Source organism: Coenobita brevimanus, chromosome 39 (assembly GCF_032717465.1).
Source record: "Coenobita brevimanus isolate Jiangsu-jjx chromosome 39, ASM3271746v2, whole genome shotgun sequence".
NCBI classification, from domain to species: Eukaryota; Metazoa; Arthropoda; class Malacostraca; order Decapoda; family Coenobitidae; genus Coenobita; species Coenobita brevimanus.
The window spans coordinates 982,501-1,001,308 of record NC_136992.1 but is presented as its reverse complement, the minus strand read 5'-3'; the positions used below and the strand labels follow the sequence as shown (position 1 = coordinate 1,001,308).

General features: G+C 43.0%; 1 protein-coding gene across 6 annotated transcripts in view; it reads right to left on the bottom strand.

The window, feature by feature from the left end:
• bt (projectin protein bent) overlaps nt 1-18,808 on the bottom strand; it is a 269,793-nt gene that overhangs the window by 212,508 nt on the left and 38,477 nt on the right. For 4 of the 6 annotated variants that reach the window (XM_080270134.1, XM_080270136.1, XM_080270137.1 and 1 more), the window contains exons 4-8: nt 13,330-13,492; nt 12,160-12,301; nt 3,172-3,322; nt 1,920-2,132; nt 935-1,064 (exon numbers count right to left, since the gene is read on the bottom strand). In XM_080270134.1, coding sequence (XP_080126260.1) covers nt 935-1,064; nt 1,920-2,132; nt 3,172-3,322; nt 12,160-12,301; nt 13,330-13,492 — 799 coding nt within the window. The remainder of the gene's footprint in view (nt 1-934; nt 1,065-1,919; nt 2,133-3,171; nt 3,323-12,159; nt 12,302-13,329; nt 13,493-18,808) is intronic. The other 2 variants (XM_080270135.1, XM_080270139.1) reach the window with 2 other exon arrangements.

Genomic DNA, 18,808 nt, shown 5'->3' with positions numbered 1-18,808 from the left:
AGGCCAAATAATGCTGAGGACAAACGAGGTCAAAAGATGTCAAGGTCAAAAAATACAAAGTGGAGTCAACGATGTAAATTTAGGTCAAGGTCAAATAATACCAAGTAAGGTCAGGCGAGGTCAAGGTCAAATAATACAAAATGAGGTCAAACGAAGCCAAGGTAAAACAATACCGAGTGAGGTCAAATTAGGTCAAGGCCAAATAGTACCAAGTGAGGTCAAACGAGGTCAAGGTCCAATAAAACCAAGAGAAGTCAAACGAGGGCAAGGTCAAATAATAAAAAATGAGGTCAAACGAGGTCAAGGTCAAATAATACAAATGAGATCAAACGAGGTCAAGGTCAAATGTCGAGATGTATGGTATGTAGGAGGACTACTGGGCCTTGGGAACAGGCTGTGAAACCTATGCCAGGAGTCGGACACATAAAAAAAAAGTAAGGTCAAACGAGGTCAATTAATACAAAGTGGTCAATCGACGTCAAGGTCAAATAATACCAAGTGAGGTCAAACACGGCCAAGGTCAAATAATGCCAAGTGAGGTCAAATGAGGTCAATTTTGGTCAAGGTCAAATAATGCCAAGTGAGGTCAAATGAGGTCAATTTTGGTCAAGGTCAAATAATACCAAGTGAGGTCAATCGGGGTCAATTCAAGCAGCGGTTCTCAAACTTTGTATTGTATGACCCTATTTTGGAATATTTCAAGACTTCGTGACCCACGTGAGAGAGAGAGAGAGAGAGAGAGAAAGTAACCGGTATGTGGCCTATCGTAGTTATTATGAATATGCTAATAGTGTAATATTCTAATTACAATTTCAATTAGGTAAATAAAATACACTGAAATCATTAGGTCCAACCAACGTCCGTGCGACCCATCAAAAGTCCTCTCGCGACCCATAGTTTGAGAATCCCTGAATTAAAGGCTGGATGACCTCACCTCAGTGCCCTTGAACCAGGTGACCTCCGGCTCCGGGTTGGCCTCCAGCAGACACTCCATCACCAGTTTCTCGCCCTCCTGACGGATCTCGGGCTTCTTGGGGAACCGTGGGGCCTTGCCGTCGGGGATCCTGGCAGGGGGAGATTGTTGGGGAAATTAGTGGGAAAATTGGGAAAATGTTGGGGGAAATTGGGGGAAAAGTTGGGAAAATTGGGGAAAATGGGAAAATTGTTGGGGAAATTTGGGGAAAATGTTGGGGAAATTGGGGAAAATGTTGGGGAAAATTAGGAAAACTGGGGAAATTGTTGGGAAAATTGGGGAAAATGGGAAAATTGTTGGGGAAAGTTGGGGAAAATGTTGGGGGAATTGGGGAAAATGTTGGGGAAAAATAGGAAAAATGGGGAAATTGTTGGGGAAAACTGGGGAAATTGTTGGGGAAACTGGGGAAATTGTTGGGAAAATTGGGGAAAATTAGGAAAAATGGGAAAATTGTTGGGGAAAATTAGGAAAAATGGGGAAATTGTTGGGAAAAACTGGGGAAATTGTTGGGAAAATTGGGGAAAATTGTTTAAGTTTGGGTTTATTTTTTGATGTTGAGCTGTGGAGTCAGGATGTAAAAAAATATGAGTTGCGAGGGCTTCGTGTGTGTGTGTGTGTGTGTGTGTGTGTGTGTGTGTGTGTGTGTGTGTGTGTGTGTGTGTGTGTGTGTGTGTGTGTGTGTGTGTGTGTGTGTGTGTGTGTGTGTGTGTGTGTGTGTGTGTGAGAGAGAGAGAGAGAGAGAGAGAAGAGTATGAACAGACTCCCTTTGACATACGCACCACTCTACATTCCACTCACTTAGGCTTGTGTGTGTGTGTGTGTGTGTGTGTGTGTGTGTGTGTGTGTGTGTGTGTGTGTGTGTGTGTGTGTGTGTGTGTGTGTGACAGAGACAGACAGAAATATAAACAGACATCCCTTGACACACACTACAGCACAACCCACTCACTTAGGCTTGTCTGAGGCGGTCTTGCCCTCGAAGTGCAGGTTGATGGTCGCTATACCTTCCCCGTGTATGTTCGAAGCCTTAGCCCTGTACTCCCCCTCGTCTGCGTCCGACACCCGAGTTATTTCCATCGTAACCCTATGATACGCACTCCCGTCCGGCGCTAACTTCATCTGGTGGCGACTGCTCTCCTTCAACTTCTTGCCTTTGAACTCCCTGGCATCAGTAAGAGGGTAGGTTAGATGGGGGTATGGTTAGGTTGGTTATCTTCGTCATTATCATCATTATTTTCATCATTAGCGTCCTTATACATAGTTTTATTATCATCATCAGTAGCATCTTTTACTGTATCATCATCATCATCATCATCTTCAGCATTATTACTAACTTCATCTTCAGTGTCACTATCATCATTTTCAGTTATATTTACTATTGATCTTCATGACAAAAATGCCAGTCAGGTTGAAGTGAAACTAGTATAGATCTTTATGAAAAAAAAAAAAAATGGGCCAAGTTGAAGTGAAAGTAGTTCAGACTTGACAAAATTCTGGGCCATGTTAAGGTGAAAGAACTTTAACAAAAAATCTGGACTAAGTAAAAATGCATATAGAGCTTTTAAGACAAAAATTTGGGCCAAGTTAAGGGGAACGTAGTATAGACATGACAAAAATCTTGGCGAAGTTAAGGTGAAGACAGCGTGGATCTTCAAGACAATTATCTGAGCCAGGTTAAGGTGAAAGTAGTATAGTATTTATGCATCGAACGGTAAATTCACCTGAAAATTAATGAGTCAAAGATGAAGACAGTATAGATCTTTAGGACAAAATCGAAGCCAAGTTAAGGTGAAAGTAGTATGGATATTTATGCATCAAAACATATATTCATTTGAAAATTCGTGAGTCAATGAAATTAGAGATTTTTATACATCAAAGAATATGTTCAACTGAATATTCGTGACTCAAAGGTAGATTTCTATAGATCAAAAGATATGCTCATTTGAAAATTCGTGAGTCAAAGAAGGCAGAGATTTTTATACATAAAAAAAATATGCTCATCTGATAATTCGTGTGTCAAAGAAGGTAGATTTCTATGCATCAAAAGATATGCTCATCTAAGAATTCGTGTGTCAAAGTAGATTTCTATACATCAAAAGATATGCTCATTTGAAAATTTGTGTGTCAAAGAAGGTAGATCTCTATACATCAAAAGATATGCTCATTTGAAAATCTGTGAGTCAAAGGAATTATGCACTCACCACACGACAGTAGGCGGGGGATTGGCTGCACACCGACAACTGAAGATCACTGCCGACCCATCCTCGCTCTGCTTGATGCTGGGTCGCTCCGTGAAGGTCGGCTTGACACCCTTAGGGGGCGACTCTTCGGCTGTGTGTTTCATAAAGGAACCTGACCACGCAGACACGCACAGGAGAGACGGGCCCTTGTTAGAGACATGGTGGGGGAACACGGCGAGGTGATGGTGTGGTGGTGATGGTGTGAGAGACAGAGAGAGAGAGAAGTCAGAATGAACAGAGAAAAAATAATGAAAAAGGAAAATCAAGTAGGCCTAAAAAGACAAGGAAAGGCAGTAAAATAAGAAGCAGAAGTAGTAGCAGAAGGAGAAGTAGAAACAGTAGCGGCAGAAGGAAGAAGGGAATGAAGACTAAGAGAGTATGAGTGAGAAGAGATGAGTATGAGTGATGAGGCAGTGAATGAAGATGTTACTCATACTGTCGCTTGAGCCAGATGTTACCGCTCAACATTAATTAAAGTACCATTTAAACATCCTTAAACTTCGGATGCACTCAAAAAAAAAAAAAAAATCTGTATACGTGACATCATCTCTTTAGTTCAGTTACTATTTATTTTTTTAAACACACTTCCCCAGCTCAGAAAAGTATGATGACAATTTCCATTTAATAAGACCAAATTTATTAAGGAAGAAGAATATATCATCTAATCAAGCAAAGTCAAAAATTATATGCAAATAATTTAATCAATAATTACAAACTATAGAAAATCCTACATATCGATACACTTTTTAGGATGTCAATGTTCTGTGGAAAACTGACGTCAAATGATGTCACCCGAAGTTTGGGGGAAATTCTGACGTCAAATGATGTCACCCGAAGTATGGGGGAAATTCTGACATCAAATTATGTCACCCGAAGTTTAAGGGTTTAGGTCACGTTTAGGACCCAACCCAGGTCACCTCAAATGCCAAAATAATAAAAGTTTCCATCTTAATTACAATCAGTAATTAAATTTTTGTATTAAGCAACAGAAGCTATTATAATGAAAGAACGATAATGAAGAAAAATGACAGAAAAAATTATAGACTCAAGAGTAAGAACAAGAATTAATTGACAAATAAAGCATCAATAATAATAATAATAATAATAATAATAATAATAAGTGTACAATTATTCTGGCATGTGAAGGAGACCCAAGCTACCTAGAAATTAATACATTTAATAAGACCAACTGTGAAGTAGTTTACGGCTCAGCACTAAACACTGGAGAAGCTGTTGTGGAAATTATAATCAAGAGAAGTAAATAAGAACACAGAATATGATTAAAAGAAAAGATTAAGACTGAGGAAAGCAAATATTAAGACAGAAAAGTAAATACGAAGATTGACAGAAAATGAATACCAAGATTAACAGAGGAAAATATTAACATTAACAAAGGAGTACACTCATTAACGTAAGTAAACATTAAGAATAAAGACTGAGAGAAGTAAACATGGAGACAGAAAAATAAAGCATAACAAAGGAGGTAAACACTCTTCAATTTAAGTAAACATTATGAAAATTTTGAGACTGACAAAAGTAAATATGGCGATGGACGAAAATAAATACCAAGACTGATGAAGATTAGCATTAACAAAACTAAACATTATGAAAATATTAAGATCAACCAAGGATTCAAACTCACGTGAAAGCAACTGTATAAGAAAACAATGAATGAAACATTTTAATATAAATTTACAAGAAGTAAAAGATAAGCCTATGGGCCTTCACTACAAACTTTCTTGTAACATTACCAAACTTCTTAACCTTTATTTATTTATTCATTTATTAAAGGGGTCGCTAAATCAATTGGACGTGTGCAGTTTTAAAATAGCGTATGATCTTTCAACATCAGTTTACTTAGCCAAACCAAAACACATCTAACCTGGCTTTACTTAGTCTAACCTCAGCTAACCCAATCTAACCTATTTGACCTAATCTCCCACCCAGAGAGAAAAAAAATCCAGCCTAACTTACTCTCACTGAACCGAACACACCATAATCTAGACAACAGTATAGTTTAAGATAACCTGGTCTACCCTAATCTAAATGGCCCTAACATAACCTAACAAAATTTACCTGACCTGAGCTTCATGCTAACATATCCTATCCTAACCTAAGCAAATCTAATTTCAAAAAGCCTAATATTTTCCACGATTATCTAAGGAAGTATAACTAAGTAAGGCCAGATTCTCTTTTATTTGACCTGGTTCAGTAAAAATTAAATTTCCGGATCTATAGCTGATATTCTGATGTGCTTTAAGAAAATATTCAATGTGGAGAAAGAATTTTGTTTAGGTAGGGGAATTTGAAGTGAAGCCCCATAAAATGAAATCTCACTGAGACAATAATAATAATAATAACAATAAACACTATGAACATAATAAGACAACCACTTAACAGAATCAAGAGGTACAGAAATATAAGAACATAAGAGGACAAACACACAAGTAGAGAAAACAAAAGAGCAATGTATGAGAGCGTCTAGCAGTCAGTAAAGGAGTATATCCGTACCAATATACTTGTCGGTCAGGCTGTCAGGAGTGAGTTGGTTGTAGGGCCACAGAGCAGTAAGTTAGTCAGTATCTTTAGGCGTCATTCTAAGGCCAACAGCATATCCTACGGCCACACAGACAAAAAGAGCAGTTGAGGGGTCAGGCGTCACATCCACAGTGGACAGAATGTAATGGCGAAAATCCCACGCTCAGAATTATAGTCCGCGTAATTTAACCTGGCAAAACTTGGCCACGCCTCCACCTTGCGTACTACGCCGTGATTGGGTGAACCCAACGAGGGGTCACAGATGCAGGATTTCACCATCATGATATTAGCCAATCATCTGCAAGGGATGGCGTAGGGGGCGTCCTTGCCAGGAAAACTAAGATGGACTATAGGCCAATTTTCCTTGTCTCTGAGTACTTCCAGACAATGAGTGAGTTAATGACGTGCTCACTCATCGGGACAGTGTTTGGTAAGTCAGGAGTGCATGTGATGTCTCCGTCTGTGGGACTGTCTCCATTCACGTTGTTTACTTGCCAACAGTAGTAGCGTCAGTTATGGTTATGTCCTCGCTACAACTTCAACATCTCCTCTACAAGCTGTATATCCAGTTTAATAGATACAGGCTTCTTTATCACGTGGTCAGAAGAGCTACCAGCGGCATACCTCGCTCTGCAAAGGCTACATTACTAGTTAGGACAACCACGAGAGATGGTGGTAGTCGGGCTTTAGGGGTGAGTGTGCTAGGCTACGATAGTGATGGTGGAGAGGTCTGGGACTCTCAAGTGATCGAGGAGATGAACAAAGGGGCTAGGACAAGGGTACGACAGTCATCAATGTCCACTTACTCGGTCTCATAAAAAACGTCCACTTCTTCAGTCTCATCAACGTCCACTTACTCAGTCTCATCATCAATGTCCACTTACTCAGTCTCATCATCAATGTCCACTTATTCAGTCTCATCAACGTCCACTTACTCCAGTCCTCATACAGTCAGACCCAACAACACAACCTCCACCCATTGGCCTGGTGAGGATATTCCACCACACAAAGCCCACACTGAAACAGAACAACAAAACTACCCCAAAATATCACACAATTACTTCCTGCCAGCCAGCCAATGCATTCCTCACAGATCGACACATATCACATCGTTCAGTCACTAGGACGAAGACACAACATGAATGACAACAAAGGCCCGCCATTAAACACGTAATAGATTCATTTGGTTGATTTATCAAGGCTATTACTTCAAGCTTAATTATTGCTGTATTACTTATAATATTATATACCGAAATCTCTTCGATAAAGATGTCAAAGTGGTTATTTGAATCTTTATATAATAGATAAGTGATGGTAATTTTAGACTGATTTACTGTATGGTCGACTGCAACATTCAAATTCCCGAAGACGAAGTCGAAGGCCTTGGGCGACTGAGCCAAAAAAAAGTTTTCCGTCTGTTCGTCCGTCCATCCGTCCGTCCATCTTTCCGTTCGTCTGTTCGTCCGTCCGCTCGTTCGTTCGCGCTCCACAGGCCGCAGTTATGAACCGATTTTGGTGACTGAAGTGTCAAATAAATCTTTTCCAGCTGATGGACTGCCTTGTCTTTGTGGTCGACACGCTTAGGTCAAGCCCAAAGTCAGTGTGACCACAAAAAGGTCAAGGTCAGACAGCTCACTTCTTTATTCATAGGTATGGAATTTGTATCATTGGAAGGAGCAATCAAAAATGCAGTAATCTGTGCCCTCATCACAATTTTGAAACTACTCACTAGAAACTGACAAATGGAAAAACAAATCCGTACATGTGTCGCTACCTCATTAGGCTGAGTGAAAAAGCGACAAGGAAAGCAAGTTAACCCTTTATATTCTAAAAGATTAACTTGCATCTTAATACCTCCCAGTAAAAGGATCACATTGTCAAAGCTACTCACTATAACACCATACATAACCATGAATTTGCTGCACATGGCAAGGATCATAAAAACTTCGTCTTCGGGACCCTAGTGTGACAAGACACAGCTGGTATAACTTTTTTCTCATAAATGGTAAGCTATTATATAGACAGCTTAAAATAACATTAGTGAGAGATGCAATGTGCAGTACTGCAGAACTAGGACATAAATGGGCAGCTGCTGAGAAGGATGACGAAATAAGACACAGGCGAGGACAACGACAGAAATGTCATCACCCCACCACCTTCACCCTCACTCTTGTCACAGATCTGGTCAACAAGTTTTTCAATTGTGTCGTCCAAGGTCGAATTGCAACATCAACAAAAAAGTATTGTTACCTTTCTATGCTCTGCATTCTGAAGCCCGGACAAGGAGATCTAATATGTATTTCATTTCAGCAGCCATAGTTATAGGCCTCTAACAGTGATCTGTGGTCTGTATTGTTCCCAAAGTGACGTATATGTACGTCCAAGAATTCATAAAATCGTAATTGCCACACATAAAGTCTACTTAATGAACCCTATAGGTAACTACTTTTTTTCTTGGACTATACATCATAATTTCATGCTCAGGTGGGGGTGGAGTGGGGGTGGGGATGGTATGGGTGACGGGAGAGGACATGAAATTAAATCAAGGCCACCACAGCTCTGTCAAGCCCTGGGAAAAAACACATGGGTTGTGGATGCCACAGGGTAAATGAAAGAAAAATCTGCATCATTTTTTGCTCTTCTGAGTTCTGAGAGAATCTTTTCCTCTCCTGTCAAACTTATCTCCACACAAATCTTTATTTTCTGTGTTCAACGATGTTTTCTTGCCAGTTCAGTTACATTAAGCCCATGTAATCACCAAAACTTCCAAGACCAACTTCACCAATAGTTTTTTAAAGCTTGTGATGTGACATTTACTGATTCCCACACCTCCAGTCCTGATCACAGCACACAAAGCCCAGTCATTCGATAGCACAGCGATCAAGAGCAGATTTACAAGAATGACAAGGTTTTCCGTCAAAGAAGAATATTTTGTTTTCTGTGTGAGTCAAGCTTCGTACTCCAAATGTAATACTGTTTTGAGTCAGAGTACCTTTTCTCTGAGTGTGTCTTGGCCCGTCAAATGTAATCTTGTATATTAGTCCATGTTCTTCCTTACTGTTCTCCGTGAGTCAAGCTTCTTATTCAACCGTAGCACTGGTTTGTCTCTGCGTTCTTACCTGCAGTTTTCAATGGAAGTCTAAACTTCGTATGTGCGGTGTAAATGGGTCCTTGCGTTCTTCCATGCTGGAGTCTGCGAGAGTCTAACTTCGTGAATGAAGCTTAATAATAGTAGTCTACATTCGTAAATAAACAGTAATAAAAAGAAAGGTCTCCGTGTCTTCTTTCTTTCTGAGTTCCGTAGAAGTCCACAACTGTACATAAAAAAAAATGTCAATTTAACTCTCCCTGTGCAAATCCATGCTGCATTCTGTGGTTTCAAAATTCTTACATCAAAATGAAATGAGTCTCTGAGCTCCCCCATGCTACTCCCTGTGAATCTACTTTTGTACTTCCAACACAGCACTAGTAGGAGTCTACGTGCTCTCCTTGATGCACATACTGGAAGGTTCATTACATGTTTATAAAGCGAGGCATGCATACTATAAGCGGACGTGCATTCTATAGTGAAGATTAATAGTTTAAGATACTTGGGCCGTATTCTCGTGGGATTATGAGGCAAACTAAGACCTCCCTGCTATCATTTTATCTATTATGACAAGTGAACTATCAATCGTACATTACATATACTAGCATAATCAACATAAGAGATGAGGGTGCTCGCCATCCTCTTCCTCGACACAGTGCTACTTTCAGATATCTCTTCGCTAAATGACAAGACAAGTGGTTTCTTGTACCCCAGGAAACCATTAAATCTGTTGGCTGCTAATAATATAACCAATTCAATAGACGCCTCGAGGTCTACTGGGAGAAGTCGCTCCAACCAGATGTGACCCATAAGGATTCAAGGCCACAGGAGGGTTATTGTTTACTGCCAACAAATGCCCATCAAGGGCGACTGACTGGCCATCAGTGCCTTAAATGTGCGGACTCAATCGCCTTGCCCTGGACTTGTGGACCCCTCATGGATTAGGGATGGACATACAAGAGAATACTAACGCGAAATACAGTAAAAACCTCGATTTAACGTAGGTTGATAGACTGGATTTAATGGACACTATGAAGCCACCGGACTTCCATCAGCTATAACGAACGATGTCTGCTAAAAATGAGGCACAGTGGATCGCAATACATGTGTTTCATTTCATGAAGAAGTGCAATGACAAGGATGTGAAATAAACAGCAAAAGGGCACAATTATGGACCAGGTTAGTGTGAAATGTGCACAGTTTTCATTTTCAGAACTAGAATATGCTATTGTACTCATTTATTTTCAAACATGTGCTTGAAATCCCACCCCAGGGGAGACCATCGGATATAACGGATTATCGGCTTTTTCGGATCAGGCTCCCCCAGATTAGTCCGTTATAGGGAGGATTTACTGTATACAAAAAACGGTAAGAAACAGGCGCCCAAGAGCCCCCTAAGCTCACAAGAACACGGCCCTTCAAAGTGAGCAACAGAAGGCTCTATCAATGAGGTTAATAACTTTACGTGGCCCGTATAGGATGGCATGCACGGTTTAAGTAAACAGTAGTGATTCCAGAAAGTCTTGCATCTCATCAGTTTTTTTTTTTCTCTGATAGGCCTTTTCTAGAGAGTCAATATCACAGCTTGAAAAAGTCAGAAAAAAATGAAATAGCACAGTTTGAGGGAGTCGGAAAAAGCAAAATCACAGTTTGAGAAAGTCGAAAAAGGATGATACAAAGTGATGTGAAAACTGAATAAATGAAAACACTCTACTCGTGTTTTCAGAGTCACTACCACACCTTTAAGTGGTCGGGAAGAATAAATATTCATGGAAACAGGTAAAACCACTAAAATTTAAATTCCCAGTCATGGTTTCTCTTCACTTTCATGTCATGTCACACAGATAATCCATTTTTCCCGGTCACGTCACTTTCTTTATCCACATCTCGAGGTCATGTCACTCATTTCCACTCTCCTTGGCGTCGCCCCACGTGGAATTTTACCTCATGTCAGTTCCGTGGGGTGCAGTGGTCTGGCCTTCGTTTCAGGAACTCAAAAACACACTCAAAAACGTAAAAATAAGGGAGAGGAGAAGAGACAGAGGAAAATGATAGAGTATTATATATCACCCTTAAAGAGGCGTAGCTTATTTAACCCCTTCACGCTAGGAACGCGTTTATGTTTTACTCTTGCTCTCTCCAGACGATGTTATACAGTTTAGGAGAGACATTTGACACAGGAGTTAGGTACAGTCTTAATTAACTCCTTAACAAGCTCTCCTAAGCTCAATAAGACAGTCTGATGACAGCTAGAGTATAATAAGAAAGACGCCCACTGCCTGAAGGGGTTAACGACTGTGGATCTAATTAGAGAGGGATGAAAGTGGTGATGCAGAGTCCCTGTTAGGAGAGGAAGGTTGAGTGTCAGCACAGATACTTAACATAGACTACAATGATAGAGATATAGAGGGAGGGTAAACATCAAAAACATGGATTACTGTATACAAAACAAGAATAAACACACTATGGGAGGAACACACGAGATAAAGCACATATAGGAAAAAATTATGGTGTCCTTAGATCACGTGACAGGGAGAGGGAACACGTGAGACACAGAGGCAGAAAATGACCTGAAAAAGAAGACTATCATTACGTAACGAGAAAAATACAAAGGGACACAGAAAGCGAGGGAGAAAACGTGAGAAAGCAACTGTCCCTCGTCCCCTGAGACTGAAACCGTGAGAGGGAGAGAGAGAGAGAGAGAGAGAGAGAGAGAGAGAGAGAGAGAGAGAAGAAAACCTGAATGAGACGTCTCCTATGCTCAAGTGACAGGAAAGGAAACATGAAAGAAGAAAAAATAAATAAAAAAACTCTACCCTAGAATGAAGTGACAGAAGACAGAAACCGCGAAAGACAGACAGAAAATTGCCTAGCTTAAGAGATGAGAGAGAGAAAAAATAAAGAGTGGGCGAGAGAAATTGGAATAGGACTGTTCTCAGATGAAGTGGCGGGAAATAGAAGACCTGAGACAGACGGAAGGACAGGAAAAGAGACCAATTTTATGATGAAGAGAAGGTAAAAAATAATGAGATAGACAGAATGACCTAAAAATTAACTCTCCTATGATGACTTGATGGGATAGAGGAAATATGAAGACAGAAGCGCGTAAAAAGAGACCTATTACAATCTGACAGAAGGTGAAGAAAACAGAAGCGAGACAGACAGAGCCTAATAAAAAGCCCTACAAGGAAGTGACAGGAAATAGAAAGCATGAGAGAGACAGGAGGAGAAAGACGAAAGATTAAAATAAACGGGAAGGACAGAAGGACCTGCAGACTCCCTCCCCTAAGCTCGAACCCACGTCCTGCCCCACAAAGACTTACTGTCGAAGTTGAGACTGATGTTAGCCGCAGTCTCTCCCAGTTCGTTCTTGGCCGTCACTTTGTATTTACCCGCATCCTCCACCGTCACGTTCGTCAGCGCCATCGTCACAAAATATGACTTCTCATCCTTCTCCACCGTCACCTGTGGGGCAGTGAGGAGGTGAGTGAGTGAGTGAGTGAGTGAGTGAGTGAGTGACTGAGTCATAGCAAACACCACAGACGTACTTAATTTACACCACAGCAGATCTTTCACCACTTCACCACAGTCAGCCCAGCACAACAGAGAGCTGCCTTTCATCACAACCGTTCCTCTCAACACACACAGAGTCAAACACAACAGTCCATTCGTCAGTCCATTCGTCTCTCCTCGCCGGACTCACAAACCCCTGAATGTGACGCAGTAAACACAGGTCCACATGTCCATCTATGGGTAATAATATGTATCTTTCTTTACTGTGTGTCAATAAAGCATCTAATTCTAGCGATGAGAAAGGCAGGGGACGCGAACGTACTTTAGCATGTTACGTACCTCACACCACACCTGCACGTCTCACCCTGCTTATGTACCTTGCACCCCATACTCACACCACACCTGTACCTCCCACCCTGCTAACCTACCTTGCATCCCTCTAACGCACCTTGCACCCTCGTAACGCCCCTCTCACCCCCCTGATGTACCTTGCATCTCTCTAACGCACCTCTCACCCTACGTACCTTGCGCCCCTCTAACGCACCTCTCACCCTACGTACCTTGCATTCCTCTAACGTACCTCTCACCTTGCTAACGCACCTCTCACCCTACGTACCTTGCACCCCTCTAACGCACCTCTCACCCTACGTACCTTGCACCCCTCTAACGCACCTCTCACCCTACGTACCTTGCACCCCTCTAACGTACCTCTCACCCTACGTACCTTGCACCCCTCTAACGCACCTCTCACCCTACGTACCTTGCACTCCTCTAACGTACCTCTCACCTAGCTAACGCACCTCTCACCCTACGTACCTTGCACTCCTCTAACGTACCTCTCACCTAGCTAAAGCACCTCTCACCCTACGTACCTTGCGCCCCTCTAACGCACCTCTCACCCTACGTACCTTGCACCCCTCTAACGCACCTCTCACCCTACGTACCTTGCACCCCTTTAACGCACCTCTCACCCTACGTACCTTGCACCGCGCGGACTCTTGCACCTTGACTCCATCGCGGTACCAGGTGATGACAGGCTTAGGGTCGGCCAGAACGCGGCATTCGAACTTGATATGCTTCCCTCCCTCCTCCTGCTTGATCACCGGCTTCTGGGCGTACGTAGGCGCCAGGCCGTCTATTTGCCTGGCGGGGGAGAGAGACAGGGGCGTGGTGAGAGACGGGGGGAGAGACAGACTAGAGACAGAGACGTGGAGAGAGGCGGGAAAGACAGGGGCGTGGTGAGAGACGGGAAAGACAGGGGCGTGGTGAGAGCCGGGAGAGACAAGGGAGTAAGGGAGAGAGAAAGAGAGAGAGAGAGAGAGAAAGAGAGAGAGAGAGAGAGAAAGAGAGAGAGAGAGAGAGAGACTGAAGGAAGAGGAGGAATGAAGGACCAAGCATGAGATAGAAAATGGTGAAACTAAAGACGAGATGGATGGAAGAGAGAAAGAAGGGGAGGGGAGAGAGTAAAGAATGAGGGAGAGATGAGAGAGGGGGGGAGGAAGAGGGGGGGAACTGAGGGAGAAAAGAGACACCAGTGGAGAGGCTGACAAAGGGGGAAGGTGGAATTTCTGAGGCAAGGGGATGAGTTGATGTGAGGGGAGAAAGACCCATAAGTGCAGAAGCAGAGGGGGAAAGAGGGGACTGAGGGGTGAAAGAGAGAGAGAGAGAGAGAGAAATGGGAGACAGGGAAAAAGACGGACAGGAAAACTTACAAAAGGAAAAGCATGATTATATGAAGAGCCCAGCATAGACAGACAGACCAAATGACAGATAGACAGACAGACAGACATAGAAACCAACATAGAGAAAGACCTATAGACAGACAGACAGGCAATTGACAGACAGACAGACAGAAACCAACAGAGACAAACCAAGAGACGAACAGACAAACAGACAGACTAACAGAACAAGAGGAAGGTGAAAGACGATGGTATTTCTCAAGATTAAACTACAAGATTTTTTTTCATTTGACGTAACTCCTTGAAGACGACAGGTTAAAAGTAAATAAATAAATAAATACAACTATCTTGTTTTCGCCTTTCACCACTTGGGTACTTTATTCAGGCTAACACAAGGCTTTCTTTTTTTAATTAGTGAATTTTTTGGTGTGTGTGTGTGTGTGTGTGTGTGTGTGTGTGTGTGTGTGTGTGTGTGTGTGTGTGTGTGTGTGTGTTAGGCTTTATTGGTATGGATCTTAAGGTGTGTGTGGTTTGTGTAACTCTTTAACTCACACTCTCTCTCTCTCTCTCTCTCTCTCTCTCTCTCATCCTCACCTCTGCTCCTGTCCACCCTTCTTTCCCTTCTTACCATCCTCTCTCTCTCTCTCTCTCTCTCTCTCTCTCTCTCTCTCTCTCTCTCTCTCTCTCTCTCTCAGGTTCGGTAACAGTAACAGGTAACCTAATACCAAGGTTGGCATCCTCCCTCACCTACCCCCCCTTCTTCCCTCCCTATCTTTCCTCCATTCTCTCTCTCCCCTTATTTCTCTCCCCAGTCTCTCCATTTCCTCCCTTTACAAGATGCTGTCTCCCTCTCTCTCTCTCTCTCTCTCTCTCTCTCTCTCTCTCTCTCTCTCTCTCTCTCTCTCTCTCTCTCTCATCTACATCTTTCCCTTACTTTCTGGCCTTTCCTCCTATCTTTTTTTCTCTATTCTCTTTCTTTTCCTCCAACTCTCTCTCTCTTTTCTTCCATTTATACCCATTTCCTTCCCTAATTTCTAAGAGAGAGAGAGAGAGAGAGATAACGAGCAGACAGCGAAGGAGAGGACGAAGAAGAAGAAGAATTGCAACGGTGCCACATAACCTCCGGAAACGTGAATCAGAGCAGAGAATAACCCCCTGGCAAAGTCCCTCACCAGCAGACTTGGCACCAGCGCATTGGGGGTCGAATCACCTAGCATATTCTTAAGATTGAATTAACCTGCTTGACATAAATGACTTAGGAATTAAATAAGCTTAGAATGACACTTAGATATCTAGGTGAGAATTAGGAAATGGAAATTGAACTGAGAATGCAGGTGAGAATTAGGGAGTAAGAACTAGGATAATTGGAACTTGGCATTAGGATATTTGGAATTGAGTACTGGGATATTAAGAGGTGGGAAGTTAATAGGAGGGTATTGGAATTAGACTGGAGGGAATTGGTAGGTGTGTATTGGTGTGGAGGTGTGGAAGGGAGACTAGTAGGTCAGGTTACATTATGTGCGAGAGTGCCAAGTGCCAGGGGACAGTGCCTACTGCTGTTACACCCACACCCACTACAACTACCATCATTACTACTGCTACACCCACACCCACTACCACCACAACTACCAATATTACCACAACTACCATAACTCCCACCATTGCGAATCCTACCACAACTATCCCATTACTACTACCACAACTACCACCATTATTACTATTACAACCACACACCCAGAATAGTCAAAGAAACTACCATCACAGTTATTCTCCTTTTTAGATGTGATTTCAAACGTGTATGTGTATTACTGTTTGTGTTTGTCCTCTTGTTTGTCAATCTTTCAGTCACTCGCTCTTACTCTTTGCAGTCGTCAGCTGAATCCGACTAAACTCTCTGCGAACGGTGTGTGTGTGTGTGTGTGTGTGTGTGTGTGTGTGTGTGTGTGTGTGTGTGTGTGTGTGTGTGTGTGTGTGTGTGTGTGTGTTCTCTCAGTCTGTATGTCAGTCCTCCCGGCCTTACCCATCGCCAGAGGTATCCAAGGATGTGGTCAATGAATCCGACTCTGCTCTACGCGAACGATTAAAAGACGTCCCAGAACTGTCAACATCGTCAATTTTCCTCTCGTGTGATAAAATGCTGTTCTTCTCTTGCTGTCTCCTGTCTACTCTCACGTCCAGGCTGTCTCTCTTCATGGACAGTTTGGAAGATCGGCTGTCCATCTGTCCGCCGCTGTCTAGAACGGTCAAGCTGTCTCTTTTGATGTAAGAACTCCTGTTGCTCTTGGAATGTCGGTCGTTGCTCTCGCCGTTCATCCCGCCAAAAGTGGAAGCCTGACCTTCTTCCTTGAACTCCGAGTAGGAACTTGACACCTTCGAGGACCGCCTCTCTGATCTCCTGTCTACGCTAGAGGAGGCCCTGTCACCGAAGAAGCCGTCTCTCTCGTACAAGTTCTCTATTTTTGAAGACCGTCTGCTGTCTGTCTCGCAGGAACTGTCGATTTTTGAGGAGCGTCTGGCGTCCCTCTCGTAAAAATTTTCGATTTTGGAAGAACGTCTGCTGTCTCTATCAAACAAGCCGTCCATTTTTGAAAACTTGGTGTCCTTGTTATAATCCCGACTGTCATTGAAAGATGAGGAATATTTATCTCTCCCGAAGGAGGCGTCGAAGGTGGAGACAGAGGACCTTTTTCTGTCGGTCGCATCGCTCACCTTGAAGGAATCGCGTGAGGCCATCCTGTCTGACCTCAGCACTGAACTCATCTCCGAACTGAACCTTGAACTGCGGTCGGAAAGTCGGCTGGTCATCCTGAAGTGAGCCTCGAGCTGGGCAGACGGTCGAGTAGTACAGGAGGAAGGATGGCAGGAAGGAGGGAGGGAGGGAGTGCTATGCGTGTACCGGGTGCGAGTGAACTGAGAGGATGTGAAGAAGGGTGGGTGAAGGTGTGGGTGAGTCAGTGTGTGTGTGAGTAAGGGATGATGTGGTCACCTGTATAATCAAGGTGTGAGCCATGCCTCTTACCTGCCAACACCTTCGATAAACATTCTATATTTACCTGGACTCATAACACCGCATACCCCCTCACACCACCCAAGCCTTCACACTTCCTCGTATCTCTGACTTTCCTTCCCACTTCCTTCTTCTGTATCTTAGACTTCCTTTCTCTTTTTCTTATTTTATTCTTCTTAATCTTCCACCACCTTCGATAAACATTCTGAAATTACCTTGATTTATAGTAGCCCATACCCTCTTCTCTTCCCGTGTCACTATCGCCCATTTCCCTCATGTATCGAATTCCAGTTGTACTTAGATACCTCAGATAGATTTAGAGAGAGAGAGAGAGAGAGAGAGAGAGAGAGAGAGAGAGAGAGAGAGAAATTCCTTAGGCAATCAAAATTCTATCCATACCTGTCTAACTAGGCTTCCGACCAAGGTAAATCCACATTAATTAGGAGAGAGAGAGAGAGAGAGAGAGAGAGAGAGAGAGAGAGAGAGAGAGAGATTCCTTAGGCAATCAAAATACTAACCATGCCTGCTTAATTAGGCTTCCGGCCAAGGTAAATCCACGTTAATTAGAGACAGACAGACAGACAGAGACAGAGACAGCGGGAAGACAGCCAGGCACTAAAAACAATGGCGAGAGTGAGTGATGACAGGAGAGACAGCAAGACAGCAAGATTAATGACAGCACTTCCCCTTCATCGCCCTACTCGCGTTCCCCATTCTCTCAAACGCCACACCACTGCACTGAATCTATACTCCTTTCACTTCAGCCTGGCTCAAAACTTCATCCATTTCTTTCAGCTCATTTCCCGTACCTCAAAAGCAGAAAAAAATTACAGTTCTATATCTTTTTCCTTCGTCTATACTCCACTCACTTTTACTTGGCTCAGAATTTCATCCTTTTGCAGTCTATTTCTCGTGACTTGATGGATGAATGAGGTGATATATGGGTTGAAAGTTCTTCTTTATACCACTTCTTCGTTGCTAGCATTGTGTTCTGGGGTTATATAGGAGGTGTGTGTGTGTGTGTGTGTGTGTGTGTGTGTGTGTGTGTGTGTGTGTGTGTGTGTGTGTGTGTGTGTGTGTGTGTGTGTGTGTGTGTGGCGTTACTAGCATTGTATTCTAGTGTTAAAATCTTGTGTGTGTGTGTGTGTGTGTGTGTGTGTGTGTGTGTGTGTGTGTGTGTGTGTGTGTGTGTGTGTGTGTGTGTGTGTGTGTGTGTGTGTGTGTGTGTGTGTGTGTGTGTGTGTGTGTGTGTGTGTGTGTGTGTGTGTAAGCCAAATCAGACAGGTGAAATGGTCACACTGCAGTGCTGACTATCTTTAGCGGGTGTGTCACGGTGCAAGGAGAGAGAGAGAGAGAGAGAGAGAGAGAGAGAGAGGGGGGAGAGAGAAAATATCTGAGGGGGGAGAGAGAGGTGTGGGACAGAAAAGGAGAGAGAGATACTTGAAGGTGAGAAGGGGTTGGATGAGAAATTAGAGAGAGGAAAAAAGAAAGCCAGAAGAGAAATAGGGTGGGAGAGAGAGGGAGAGAGAGAGACAGTGGGGGTGAAAGACATTTGAGAGGGGAGAGAGAAGTGTGGGACAGAGGAGAAGATAGGTATTTGAAGGTGAGAGAGGGATGTCAGAGACAAACAGATTGAAAGGACAAAACACTTCACCCAGACTGACTCTACTGCCTTTTACCTGTGATACCTGTGAGTAAGAGTCATAGCAACGCCACCTCACCTGCACATGTGACTTTCAGCATGACCTTAGGTGTGTAGAAGGACCCTGACAC